General features: G+C 49.9%; 1 protein-coding gene across 2 annotated transcripts in view; it reads left to right on the top strand.

Annotated features, from left to right (window-relative positions):
* PCSK6 (proprotein convertase subtilisin/kexin type 6) overlaps window positions 1-13,375 on the top strand; it is a 183,562-nt gene that overhangs the window by 99,098 nt on the left and 71,089 nt on the right. For both annotated transcript variants that reach the window (XM_032342223.1, XM_032342224.1), the window contains exons 8-10: window positions 3,385-3,597; window positions 7,335-7,435; window positions 12,174-12,277. In XM_032342223.1, coding sequence (XP_032198114.1) covers window positions 3,385-3,597; window positions 7,335-7,435; window positions 12,174-12,277 — 418 coding nt within the window. The remainder of the gene's footprint in view (window positions 1-3,384; window positions 3,598-7,334; window positions 7,436-12,173; window positions 12,278-13,375) is intronic.

Below are 13,375 nucleotides of genomic sequence, written 5' to 3'. Positions count from 1 at the left end.
GCATCCTAAAAGTTAAGCTTTAATTTAAGCTGTCCATTAAAGATCGCATTTTCTGTGGGGAAGATACTGCTCGGAACGGTGTTAATCAGAAACGTGTGTCATTCTGTGAGGTGATTTTGAAAGATCTGAGGTCTCAGGACAAGGTCCCCCATTTCCGAGAGAAGTCAATGATTGTTTTCAAATGATTGCTGGGTATCTCAACTTCACTTAGCTTTGTGTCAACTGAACCCATGCAGGACTTTGGAAAGTCCGGAGCTGCAGAGAAGGGCTCTTTGCATTCCAGATTCTGAAGAGCATCGGCGTTATTGGGCTGTCAGGGGAGTGAAAAAGTTTCAGAGGGCACCATGTGCCTCCCCGTCATTCTTGTCACAGTTTCTTGAAATACTGCAGCCATTCCATTTCCACCCCCAGTCATTCTGAAGTAAAATATATCATATAGGGAGCCTTAAATCGTAGCTGTCTGAAGTTGTCACTGAAAATCCCCTGAAAGTTGATGATCTTAAACCAGACCATATCCGCCCCCCCCTTCTGTTTTTCTTCCTCGATGCCCCGTTTATCAGCTACAGTCTTTTCTGTCATGTCTGACTTCATCTCTGGTACATGATGGGGTTTGATGGTAGGAGACTTCGGAGACCACCATTTCATGTAGAGATGTGCCTGATGTCGGTCCTCAGGAAGCCTTACCACTCACATGGCTGGTCATCCCAAAGGGGAAAGGCAACACACCTCTGAGGCTAGGAACACTGTCCTTGTCCAGACTCCGGCCATTTGCAAGTCCTCGGGCACAGTGCTTTGGAGTTCACAGCTGAACCCTTCACTTCCCAGGGGAGGTACTGAAATAGGTTTGGATTGGGTTGAGGTTGTGACTTTCCCTGAACAGAAACACAAGTTCAGGGACGCCTGGGTGGCTCAGTTGGTTAAAGCCTCTGCCTTCAGCTCAGGTCGTGATCCCAGAGTCCTGGGATCGAGCCCCGCATCAGGCTCTCTGCTCAGCTGGGAGCCTGCTTCCTCCTCTCTCTTTGTCTGCCTCTCTGCCTACTTGTGATCTCTCTCTGTCAAATAAATAAATAAAATTAAAAAAAAAAAAAAAGAAACACAAGTTCACAGCTAGGGTGAACTGTTGCCCTATGGCTTCTGTCCCTTGGCTTCCAAGAGCTCGGAAGTGAAAATACAATCCTCAGAGACAGCTAAAACCTGTCTTCACTCCTCAGATCTGGGTGTTTTCTCCACCTCGGTCTCACATCCTCCTCAGGAAACTTCGAAGGAGAAAGAGAGGGGCTTGATGCCTTGACACCTTAGAAAATGGATTGGTCTAGGAGTAACTGTGCAGTGTAAGGTGGAAGATGGGGACCTTTGGCATTGTGGACTCTTGTTCCTCAGAGTGGGGTCTAGAAGCAGCCATGCAGGCATCACCTGGAAGCACAACAGAAATGCAGAATCTCGGGCACCCTCCCCCAGACCTATCGAGTCTGAGTCTGTCATATAGCAAGACCCCCAGTGACCTGTGTGCACATTCATGTATGAGGAGTGCCGTCTGGGGGCATCTTCTGTGCTGCCAGAATAATAAGGTTGTAGCCTCCACTTTGCAAAATGACAGCCTTTCATGAATCATTTGGAATGGGGTAGGGAGAGTCTTAGAGATGGTTCTCATGGACGAAAGATGGGCTCTGATGGGTTAAATACCTTGCCATTTTGATTTTAGTTTCTTTGAACTAGCTTCCAATTAATCTCTCCCTATAGGTAATTACATGCACAGACACACCACATTTCCACAGTACTTGGTGCCTTTCTTCCAGAAGGTTGACCTTTTTTGGCTAAATGTGAGTAACCTTTCTGTGGAGCTCTCGGCCATGCGGACAGGTCCACCTGGGAGACGTGCAAAGCCGAGAGAGTGAGGCAGCCTTGAGCAGCAGGACTGGGTGAACGCGAGGGACCTCCTGTGGGTTCTTTCGAGAGCCTCAGGTTAGAAACTGGAGGAAAGGTCAGAGTCATGACAAATGCTCACAAAAGAGCAAGAGACTGTCGTCCAGTCGGGCTACAAAGCGGAGAGTCATGGGGCTTTCCAAGCAGGTGGGTCTGCAGAGCCTGGGGTGGACTCGAACCCTGGGTGACTGTAACGCTATCCAAGTCAACAGCGAGGCTTCTGTCAGACTCCATGGAGACTGCAGAATTTTGTTGCAAGTTTTCTTTAAGTTGGCCAGTTCTTGAGCATGAGTATCATTTTTCTCCCACGTGTTTGGAAAGGAGGGTCCTTGGCAAGGATACCAAAGTCACCAGCCCTGTGGGTTGGGTTTCATGGCGATAGGTGTTGGCGCTGCTCTCTGGGGCTGGCTGGGCATCACCAACAGGTCTAGCCACTCAGACAGAATGGGTCAGTTCCCCCTGGGGGTGGTTCATCGTTAACTAGTGTTTGGGACTGGGGCGAGCACTTGGTTGAGTCAAAAGTCACTGATTCTGTGGGTGTGGGATGAAACAGAGCCACAGGAACTGACCCTGACTGCCACTGTCTTTCAAATACTTGCTTTCATGTGTATGTTCGGAAAAATGAAAACCTACACACAGTGAAGCCTCTGGCTTTGATTGGTGTTGACCATCTGACCGCTTTATTTTTTTAATAACTTATTTATTTATTTGATTGAGAGAGAGGGAGAGCATGAGCAGGGGGCGGGCAGAGGGAGAAGCAGTTACCCGACATGGGGCTTGATCCCAGGACCCCAGGATCATGACCTGAGCCGAAGGCAGGCTTTCAAACAACAGAGCCACCCAGGCACCACACCTGACTGCTTTAACGGTACCCGTGGCTGACACCTTGGGGTGTCATGACCTTTTTCACCTGTCCAGTCTTCACCCAGAATTCACGGTGCCACCCCCACTTTGCAAAAACCAGCTTGTTCTCTAAGACATGTGCTTCTTCCATTGGGTTTTCAAGAACATCCACCCTCTGCCCCATAGGACCAGCTCTTTCATTCCCAACAGGACTAGCTCTTACGATCTCAAAAAATTAATGTTGTAAATTCAGCCATCAACTTTCATCTCAGTAATTCCTGTGGTACTGCTCACTCTTTGTGACAAGAGGTCATAATGATGGAAACCAGACATGGATCCGGAGTTAGAACAGCTCCTTTGGCGGGGGGAAGGGAGGAGCTTGATTTTCCCCTAAAGAGCAGAGAGGGCTTTCCGGGCCATGTCCTCAGTTTGATCCTGGGATTCTGCTGTTGGAAGGCTGTCCAGAGGTGGGAGAGCCCAAAGAACCACGTGGCCTCCATACGGTCTGAACCCTTGGGAGGGACATTCAGAAGGAAGGACTCTGGGCAGGCGGGAGATCCAGCCCGCCAGGTTCTGGCTGCCCGGGGCCGACGCCCTGTTCTCCTCCTTCCCCTGTAGGGTCGGCAAGGCCTGGGCTCCATCTTCGTGTGGGCGTCCGGGAATGGCGGGAGAGAGGGGGACCACTGCTCCTGTGACGGCTACACCAACAGCATCTATACCGTCTCTGTGAGCAGCACCACTGAGAACGGGTACAAGCCGTGGTACCTGGAGGAGTGCGCGTCCACGCTCGCCACTACCTACAGCAGCGGCGCGTTCTACGAGCGGAAAATCGTGAGTTCTCCTGGCGAGGTGGACAGCCTAGACGCATGCTTTCAGCCCTCTGGGGGCAAGCTGCTTTCCCTCCTCCCAAAAAGAGAAGCCGGCTTGAGGCCCGTCTGTGCCGGGTCCCCGAGTACCGACCTCACCCATTGGGGAACGGGTTGTGCCTTGAGGGAAACCCCAGCCCCTTGGCCGCCACCGCAGACCCTGCCTTTCCAAATTTGGTACAAAACACCAATTAAAAGCCTCTCTTGGCTTTCGGGATCTAAAAATAGCTTTTAAGAATGGGGTGCCTTTTCAGCGCCATGCCTCCTTTTAGCTCTCTAAATTTCTGTGGTCACATCGCTTAGGATCCAACTGACTGGTTCAGTTTCAACGTGCCAGATGCAGTGAGAGAAAGTCTTGGTTTTATACTGAAGTCTTTTAGAAAGCCAAGTCTCCTTCCCCGCACTTCTTTCTCCCAACAAAAGGACTTTCCCCGCACACTTTGGACAGAGCCGTGGTTTCCGTCTGTTCCATTCCCTTCAATGAACACCAGTGTGATTTTTCTCTTAAAAAAGGGGACTGTTTACTTTCAGCATATGGGTGGAATGTGTGCTTTCTCCCTTCCCCACAGACTTTCCTACGTTAAGGAAAGCAAAGAGGGGGAGGATCTTGAGCCGAAATTCATGCAGAATTCAAATGCACAGTCATTAAGTTGGTTTTGAGACGTTTAAAAAATGAGACCATGGAGCTGGCCAGACATGGTTTAATTTTAAAGCAAGCTCATGAGGCGTCTTTTTATTTCTCCTGCCGCTGAGCCACATCTCTAGAAATCATTTGCAAATTTATGTTTTGCATTTTTTTCGGCGGGAGCAGACCGGGCTCCCTGTTGCCTGCTTTGCCCCATACCGGCTGAAAGGTCAGCTGCACGGTGGCTGGGCCACCAGCCTGGCCGTGGCCCGGGCTAGTTAAGGAAGGTATTCATTTATTTTCCTTTTCTACTGAAGCACGTGCCCCTGGGACAGGCGGCTGAGATTCTGAACGGTGTCCTGTTCGTTTAGGAATCTAGCTCATTGAAACACGGGCTTGCTGGAGTCTCATTAAACATGCCTGCTGGCTGGAGGCATTAGGAGGCAAAGGTTGTGTCATTGAACACTTTGTACCAAAGGCTTTGTGCTGGGACGGCTGCGTCTCCCAGCCCTGGGAGCAGGGCTTGCAACTTTATTTGCTTAATTAATCACACTGTGTGTGCGCACACCTTGGGTACAAAATGCCTTAGTTCTTTTTTCTTTCTTTCTTTTTTTAAAAAAATCTCTTCTCTGAGAAATAACATACAGTCAGAAAGGTGTACTTAAGAGGAAGATAAAAGAGAAAATCACTTAGTTGTACTTCCTGGGCTGGGCTGCTTCTCTGAGAGTATGCATGGCATTTCTGTTGGGTTTTGTTTGTTTGTTTGTTTTTGGTTGCTGTTATGGTTGTTGTTTTCAGTTAGAGTCCAGTTTTTGCCCTGAGTCCTCCAAGCGAACCTACAAGGGGATAGACTTCTCTGGGTGGTTGGCAGCTTGTCATCCGTGCGGTTCAGGCAGGTGTCAGCTAGAAAGCAAGGCTCTGTCCCACCCCATACTCTCTGTTCCTCTTTGTCGGGTAACTGCCGAGCCTGTGTTCGCCGGGAGGGAGGGAGGGATTGCCAGGAGCTGACACATGACTTCTAATAAAAGGAGTAAGCCTAGCATTACTCCTCACTCATTCATTCTCTGGCTCCTTCTTCCATTCACTGAACTCGAGCAGAGTTGTCCGTGTGGCGTTTGGTCTCAGGAAGCGGGGACTTCCCCACCTTGGCTGAGCCATTCCCTCCTCGTAAGGAGGCCCCTCTGCACACTCCCCAGCAGCCCTCTCTCAGAGTCTGGAGAGCCAGCCACGGACCTCCCCTGCTCTTGGCAGCATGGCCTCCTCTCCAGATAGCCTCAGTTTCCCTCTCTGGCAACCATTTACTGAATGTAAGTATGTTTCAGGCACCCGCTGGGACCTTCACCAGAAACCTTGGGAAGGTCGCATACTATGCCGATTTGCAGGGGAGGATCCTGGGGTCAGAGGTTGCATCCTTGTCCGGACTTCCCTGCCCTCAGCAGCCCTTCCTAACATCAGGATGCCTTCTGTGGGAGGAGGAGGCTGGTCTTCCCCACAGCTTCTGTCCAGTCTTCCTGGGTGTGCTTGAGACAGGCTGGATCCTGTCTCCGGATGTTTGTCAGCCCAGCCGGGATGCGATCGAGGAAGACGCTCCATCGGGAAGAGGGTCTGGATTGTGAATTCTTTCCCCGGGGTCATGCAGATTGGCTCCTGGAGACTTGCTTTTGCTGGGGGGATCTGTTTCCTCTTGCTCTCGTAACAAATTATCCCAAACATAGCAGCTTCAAAGAGTACAGAGTTACTATCTCAGAGTTGGTCAGCAGGGCAAGCGGGAGGCCTGTGTCTCTCCGTTCTGAGCCTCCTGAGGCTGAAATCCATGTTCCGGCCAGGCCGTGTTCCTTTCTAGAGGCGCTACTGGAGAATTTATTCTGCGCTCATTCAGGTTGTTGGCAGACTTAGTTCCTTGTGGTTACAGGACTGAGCTCCGGTTTCCTTGCGGGCTGTCTGCGCAAGGCTGTTCTCAGCGCCTCCAGGCCGCTGGCATTCTTTGGCTGACGTGCTCTTCTCTCCCTCTTCAAAGCCACCGGAGATGGTTTGGGTCCCTCTTCTGCCTCGGCTCTCTGACACGCTTTTCTGCCTCCTTCCACTTCCTCAGGGGCTGGCGATGGTATCGGGCCCGCTGGACAATCCAGGATGTTCTTGCTGATTTAAGGTCTGCTGGTTAACGACGTTTGTGCCCCTGCAGGGTGCACGGGAGTAGCTTGACAGCCAGAATCCCATCTAGCACAGTAGGCGTGGCACAGCTGAACCCACGCATGGTGATTCCACAGTGCTGCTTCTCCGTGTCCCTTCAAAGAGAAGGGACAGATCAGGCTGGGCACTAATGAGGTCCCAAATCAATTAGGCCACCCAGCTCGGTTTGGTGTCAGTGCCTCCGAGGAAGGTGTGCTGAGCATCCTTGGTTTGCAGCCAGCTTTGCCTTCCCAAGAAGAATGGCCAGCTTCCTTGTCCCACATAGCAGGCCCTGTGAAGGTCACAAACACTCCAGGTTCATCTGCTGCACGCTTTGGGACCCTGTCAACTACCTGTGCTGGTAGAGAATGATCTGTGACCTTCTGGGACTGATCTTCTGGGGAAAGGCGGGGATGGTCTCTGGGCCCCCTGGGCATCCTCCTTAATGCCGCCTGTGTTTCCAGCTGCTCTTGATGTCAGGGGTGAGTTGGAGGTCGTGAACGTGGACTATGGCAGGTGGTCTCACTGGGGGACTCTGCCATGGAGGGCCCCTCTTCATTTCCTTCTCTTACCTTTGTGTCTCAGCACCGCAGGTCTACGGAGTGAGGTGGTATGAATTCCTACTGCCGGTCTGCCCTCTGCCTTATCTCCCCGCCCCCCCCCCCCCCCAGTGATGAGCTCACTACCTGGGGTGGGGTTGGGCACAGTCCCTGTTCTATGTATGAGAGCAAAGCAGACTAGCAGGGAGAAGCAGACAGAAACCTCAATTGCGGGATTACATCTGCATGGTGCCTTTTCCGTCCCTGGGACCAGGGGCCACACCTAATCGGGTGCAGCATCCTCAGCAGCCTACTCACCTCTGACATCTTCTGAGAGCCGACTCCGCCTCTTACCACCCTGTCACGCAGGTCACCACGGATCTGCGGCAGCGCTGCACAGATGGCCACACCGGGACCTCGGTTTCAGCCCCCATGGTGGCGGGCATCATCGCCTTGGCTTTGGAAGCAAAGTAAGTTCCCAGTTGCCTCCCCTTCTTCTCCTTTGTTTTCTGTAAGTTTTTATTAATGGTAAAATGCACATAACCTAAAGGTGACTATTTTAACCATTTTTTGGAAAAGATTGTATTTATCTATGTGAGAGAGAGAGAGAGTGCACAGGAGCAGGGGCGGGAGGAGGAGGACGGGGGAGAGCGGCAGAGGGAAAGGGGGAAGCAGACTTCCTGCTGAGCTGGGAGCCCAACCGGGGCTCCATCCCAGGACCCTGAGATCACAACCTGAGCCGAGGCAAGTGCTTCACCGACTGAGCCACCCAGGTGCCCTCCCATTTTAATTATTTTCTAAATGTTCATTTCCTCAAGCACATTCACCTTGCGTAGCCATCCCCACCGCCCATCTGTGGAACATTTCCATCATCCCAAACTGAAATCCTATAGCCAGTAAGCAGCAGCTCCCGGAGTGGTTAGCTAGGTTTGCCATGACAAAATACTACAGACTGGGTGGTTTGAACAATAGGAGTGAATGATCTGACCGTTTTGGAGGCCAGAAGTCTAAGATCAAGGTGTCAGTGAGATTGGCGTCCTCTGAGGCCTCTCTCCTTGGCTTGTAGATGGCCACCTTCCTCCTGTGTCCTCACATGGTCTTCCCTCCATCCATGTCTGTGTCTAGATTCTTTTGTAAGGACGCTGGTCCCAGTGGGTGAGGCCCCCCCAATGATCCCATTCGACCTTGATTACCTCCTCACAGACCCTGTCTCATTCTGAAGGACTAGGGGCGAGGGCTTCAATCTATGAATTCAGGAGGACGCAATTCAGCTCATAAAACTCCCCGCAACCCTTCCACGAGGTCCTGGCAGTCACTGGTCCACCTCTTGTCTCTTGGCCTGCTCTAAGCGCCTCATGTAGGTGGAACCCCACAGGGTTTGCTTTTTTGTGACTGGCTCACATAACACTGTTTCCTCAAGGTTTGTCCATCCTGTAGCGAGGGTCAGGATTTCCTTCCTTTTTAAGGCTACCCTTAATAGATGTGAAGAGACCCCTTCCCTTCTTTTTCCTTCCTGAAGCTCACTGTCTCCTGCCCTACGTAAGACCAGAACCCCAAGCCTACCTCCCATGCTGCGTCATGTGCCAGAATCCCACTTCCGGCCGATCTGGGTGCCCTTTATAAAGAGAAACTGACAAGACAGTGGTGATGTTTTTTCTGTCGCGAGCCAAATAAAGACTCCGGAGTTGTTAGTGTCAGGATGGGTCAGGAAGAAAAGAGAGTTTACTACACAGGCAACCGAGATGCCTGGGTGGCTCAGTCAGTTAAGCTGCTGCCTTCAGCTCAGGTCATGAGACCAGGGTCCTGGGATGGAGTCCCGCATCGGGCTCCTTACTCTGCAGGGAGCCTGCTTCTCTGTCTCTGCCTCTGCCTGCTTGTGCTCTTTCTCTCTCACACAAATAAATAAATGAAATCTTTTTAAATAAATAAATAAATAAGAAATACCACACAGGCAACTGTGGTGTCAAAAACAAATTTAGAGTAGACGTCAAAACTGGCTCAGAACAACTCCACCATTTGAAGTAGTCAGTTGTCGCCGATGAGGTTGGTTTTTTTGTTTTGTTTTGTTTTTAATTTTTATTTATTTCAGAGAGAGAGAAGATGAGAGATAGCATGAGAGGGAGAGAGGGTCAGAGGAAGCAGCAGACCAGGGAGCCTGATGTGGGACTCCATCCCAAAACTCCAGGATCATGACCTGAGGTGAGGGCATGGCTTAACCAACTGAGCCGCCCAGGTGCCCCGCCGATGAGGTTTTAAATGATTCAAAAAATCATATTTGGATTGCTTAGATCCTTGCAGTTACGGATGTTTGCATGTTGGTTTGTCCAAGGCAAAAGAACTTACAACTCAAATGCTATCAGTTTCACAAAGGAATAGCTCAACAGTTTTGCTTTTTAGGCCAAAATGTTGGCTTCTGTGTTCCGACGCTCTTTAAAAAAAAAAAAAAAAAAAATCTGAGGGACACCTGGGTGGCTCAGTGTGTTGAGCCTCTGCCTTTGGCTCAGGTCATGATCTCGGGGTCCTGGGATCGAGCCCCGCATCGGGCTCTCTGCTCAGCGGGGAGCGTGCTTCCTCCTCTCTCTCTGCCTGCCTCTCTGCCTACTTGTGATCTCTCTCTGTCAAATAAATAAATAAAATCTTTTTTAAAAACTAGAAAATTTTTAAAAATCTGAGTAATTACTTACTTGTGTGGAAAGCGGTATTCACATACTTAGCGATTCGTTGTTGAATATTTCCTTCCATTCCTTACTGGAAGCTTGTAAGGCATTTTGGTCATCCAAACTAAATAGAAAACAAACTTCATTTCATGCCAGCTTGTCCCATTAAACTCGGCCTGTGGACACATGAAAACTCTGGAAGTTGTCTTCCTCTCCCTTCCAGCTCCTCCTCAGGAATTTACAGGTGGCTAGTCTGAAACAGCGTCAGCTCAGAGCATTTAAACCTGCAGGACTGGTCAAGGAAGGGACAGGTTCTAACAAGGGATCCTGCGTGCCCGAGATGAGGAGGTTGGAGACTGGGATAGCGCAGGTGTCCGGGGAGAAGGCCTGCCACTCCTGTGCCCAGTGTGGCCTCCAGACTCTGTTCAGTTGGACTGAAGTGATCAGGCAAAACCAGATCGTCCTGGGTGGACGAGGTCTCAGGGGTCAGGGAGAGCCTATGGACAGCATGTAACAAAAATAAAGACCCTCATGGGTAAGAATTTTGCAGAGGTTGTCCTGGTTTGTGGCCATCTTGGGACTTCCCCATCAGTCTCATCTTCATTGAAAAAACATTTCCAGTGCTGTTTCTTAGCTGTGTTTCTCGTACAACTACATTTCTGATTTTATTACGAGTGCAGAATAGAATGGAAGTCCTCCTAATGAGATGGTTTCTAACATTCTCCTTTTCTGTACCCATTCTGCCCCATGCTTCCTGGTGCCTTCTGCTGGAGCCATCCTCGATAGGCGCCCCAGTAATTTGCAGGCTCACACAGGAAACAAGGGGTGCAGCCCTATCCACTCAGGTTGAGCTCTAAAGCCTGTGTCTGTATGGGAGAGGGTGAGGCCTTGAGTCATGTGGGGCCTTAGAATCCCCCCTGAACAATGAGATTGGCCATGGGCCCTCAGGAGGGGCAGTAAGGCAGGGGAGGAAAGCCAAGCAAAGTCCTGGAAACGTCTGATGGACACAATGCGGAGATGGGGGGTGGCCAGGAAGCCAGTGAGGTCACTAGCACAGCAGCAAGAATATGCTGGAGAAATCAGAGAAGACTGGGGCTAGCACCTGGAGAGTGAACCCCAAGGGAGGAATGCATGTGTGCCCCAAGACTCAAACCACAGTGAGGTCCCAGTGGTCAACAGGCAAAGAGGTGGGGCCAGGGCATGGTGCAGCCGCCGTGGGATTCAGGGTGGGAGTTCCTCAGCAGCTTAAACAAAGGATTACCGTATGATCCTATAATTCTACTTGTGGGTAGAACCCAAGAGAGCTGAAAGTAGGGACTTGAAGAGCTCCTCAGACACGCGTGTTCACAGCAGCATTACTCACAATAGCCAAAAGGAGGAGATACCATAAGTACCCATCAGTAAATGAATGTGTACATACAGTGGGGGCCACACAAGCTTCAGCCTTAAAAAGGAAGGGAATTCTGACACCTGCTACATACGTGAGTGGACGCAGAGAACGTCGTGCCAAGTGAAACAAGCCAGTTCCAACAGGATGCATACCCTGTGGTCCCATTTATATGAGGTTCCCAGAGTTGTCACGTTCATAGAGACAGAAAACAGAAGGTTGGCGGCCAAGAGGCAGGAAGAAAGAGGAAAGTAGAGTCTAATGGGGAAAGGGTTCCACTTGGGGAAGAAGAGAAAGTTCTGGAGACAGGTGGTTTGTGATGGATGTTGCACCCATGCAGGGACTACGGGCTCTGCCTGGTGCACAGAAATATGGGGAAGCTGGTAAATTTTCTGTTACGTATATTTTTAAACAGAAAGACTGGGTGCCTGGAAAGACAGTTGTACCCACTGTGGGTGTGGTGCAGGCTACATCGAGGGTACTTCCAGCCTCTGCCTGTGACCCGGTCTTGATGCTGTGGACAGAGGGGGTTATGATAGAGTATCATTAGAAGAAGGAACCTGGTTTTGGGGGGGAAGGGGCGGGACAATGTATCTTAGACTCCAAAAACTCTGATCTGTGCATTTTTATTAGTGCGCCTGTGTTCTTTCAATGAAACATTTCCACTCTGCACCAAAGCCAATGTATTAAAATCTAGAGTTAATGAAAATCTTGAACTACAATGGGGGGCAGTTAGGGCCACACCGGGGGCAGGGGGCGGGGGGTCTGGGCAGGCGAAGGCTGGAGCGTGCTTTCCCGCACGATAGCATTTGCTTGTCCTGATGGCAGAATAACCCCTGGGACTTGGAAACCCCAGGATGTCCCACTGTTCCTGCCACAGTTTCTTCAGTAACCCTTGGACACACAGGTACACCTTGGCAGTGGGGCTGGGTTTTGAACGCCATGGATTTTAGGTCACCCACTGCACCATTTTTAGCTTAGGGTTTAATCCCTGGAAACCATTCTTTACAAAGAGGTTATGAAATAAACCCTCTCTGAGGAATGGAGCCTGTGGGGCTCCCTCAAGTCCCGACTTGGGGCTGGCTCCTGACACACCACCACCCGTGGGCCTGGGCAGCCGTCATTTTGACCCATACGGGTTGGTCTTCTGTTGTGTCGTTGCAGTAATCAGTTAACCTGGAGGGACGTCCAGCACCTGCTGGTGAAGACATCCAGGCCAGCACATCTGAAAGCCAACGATTGGAAAGTCAATGGTGCCGGTCATAAAGGTGCGGTGGCCACTCCCAGTGGGCTGGGCAGGGACTGATCGGCCTGTCCTGGAGGGCCCCTGGTGACCAGTTGGAATCCCTATTAAAGGGGGGCCAGGGACTTCTCAAAAATAATCCCCAAATCCTCAAAGAATAACAAGAGTCAGAAATAGTAGCTTGAGATTTCAGAAAAGTAACCTCACACTGACATTAAGAAAAAAGCATAAGAGCCGTAGAATTCAGGCTTTCCCAAACATCATGACTTTTGCCATCCAGAGACCACCTATACCAAGTATTGATGTAATAGTTCTCTTTACCTTGACTTGCATTTTTTTACATAAATATATTTTAAAGGGAAACTGCATTATATCCAGTTGGTCACGGGTTTGATTATATTTTTATTTTTTTTAATATACATCCAAACAAATCCGTGACTATTAATATAGTTTGTGTGACACCTAAAGGCATCTTACATTCTTAGTCCTGAGTAGCTCTAGGATTTGGAGATGGGCCCTCAGTTACCTTATTTGTACAGTGAGAATATTGAGATAGTTATATAAGTTACTTTCTAACCACAAAATTTCTGTCTGTGTTATAGAAGTAACTCACAGGACAGCAAGGCTTCTTTCCCCAACCCAGCCTGGTACAGATTGAGGTTCCATGAAATCAACCCACGGTCAGGGCTTGTAACCCAGATATTTGGAGCCTCTCAAGCAGATAATTATAGGACTGTGCCACTGGCTTTGTCTGTCTGGCTTCTTACCAGAGATACTTGAAGAAGATTTACAGTCGGCCTGGGTATGTTAGGGAGGACTTCTTTTTCTTTTCTGAAGCTCAGGCCCAACTATTTAAACACTGTGCCTGATACTACTGTCTGTAAAATACAGGACAGTGTTGTCACTGTGAATTCCAAGGGACATTCCTTTTAATAAGAAAGCTTGATCAGACCTAATGCATTTTTGTCTTGCAAGAATGGTAGTGGTAGTGGTGTGCTGTAACAAGACCTGACCTACATTTCAATGTTGGCCTAATTAAATAGGAAAATAGATTGTATCTCATTCTTGACCCTGCCTCTTAAATTAAACCTCGAAACTCTCCTACCATGGCCAATAAACACTG

The sequence above is a fragment of the Mustela erminea genome, chromosome 5 (genome assembly GCF_009829155.1).
Source record: "Mustela erminea isolate mMusErm1 chromosome 5, mMusErm1.Pri, whole genome shotgun sequence".
In the NCBI taxonomy this organism is placed as follows: domain Eukaryota; kingdom Metazoa; phylum Chordata; class Mammalia; order Carnivora; family Mustelidae; genus Mustela; species Mustela erminea.
The sequence above is the reverse complement of the archived record's forward strand: the minus strand, read 5'-3'. Positions and strand labels throughout refer to the sequence as shown.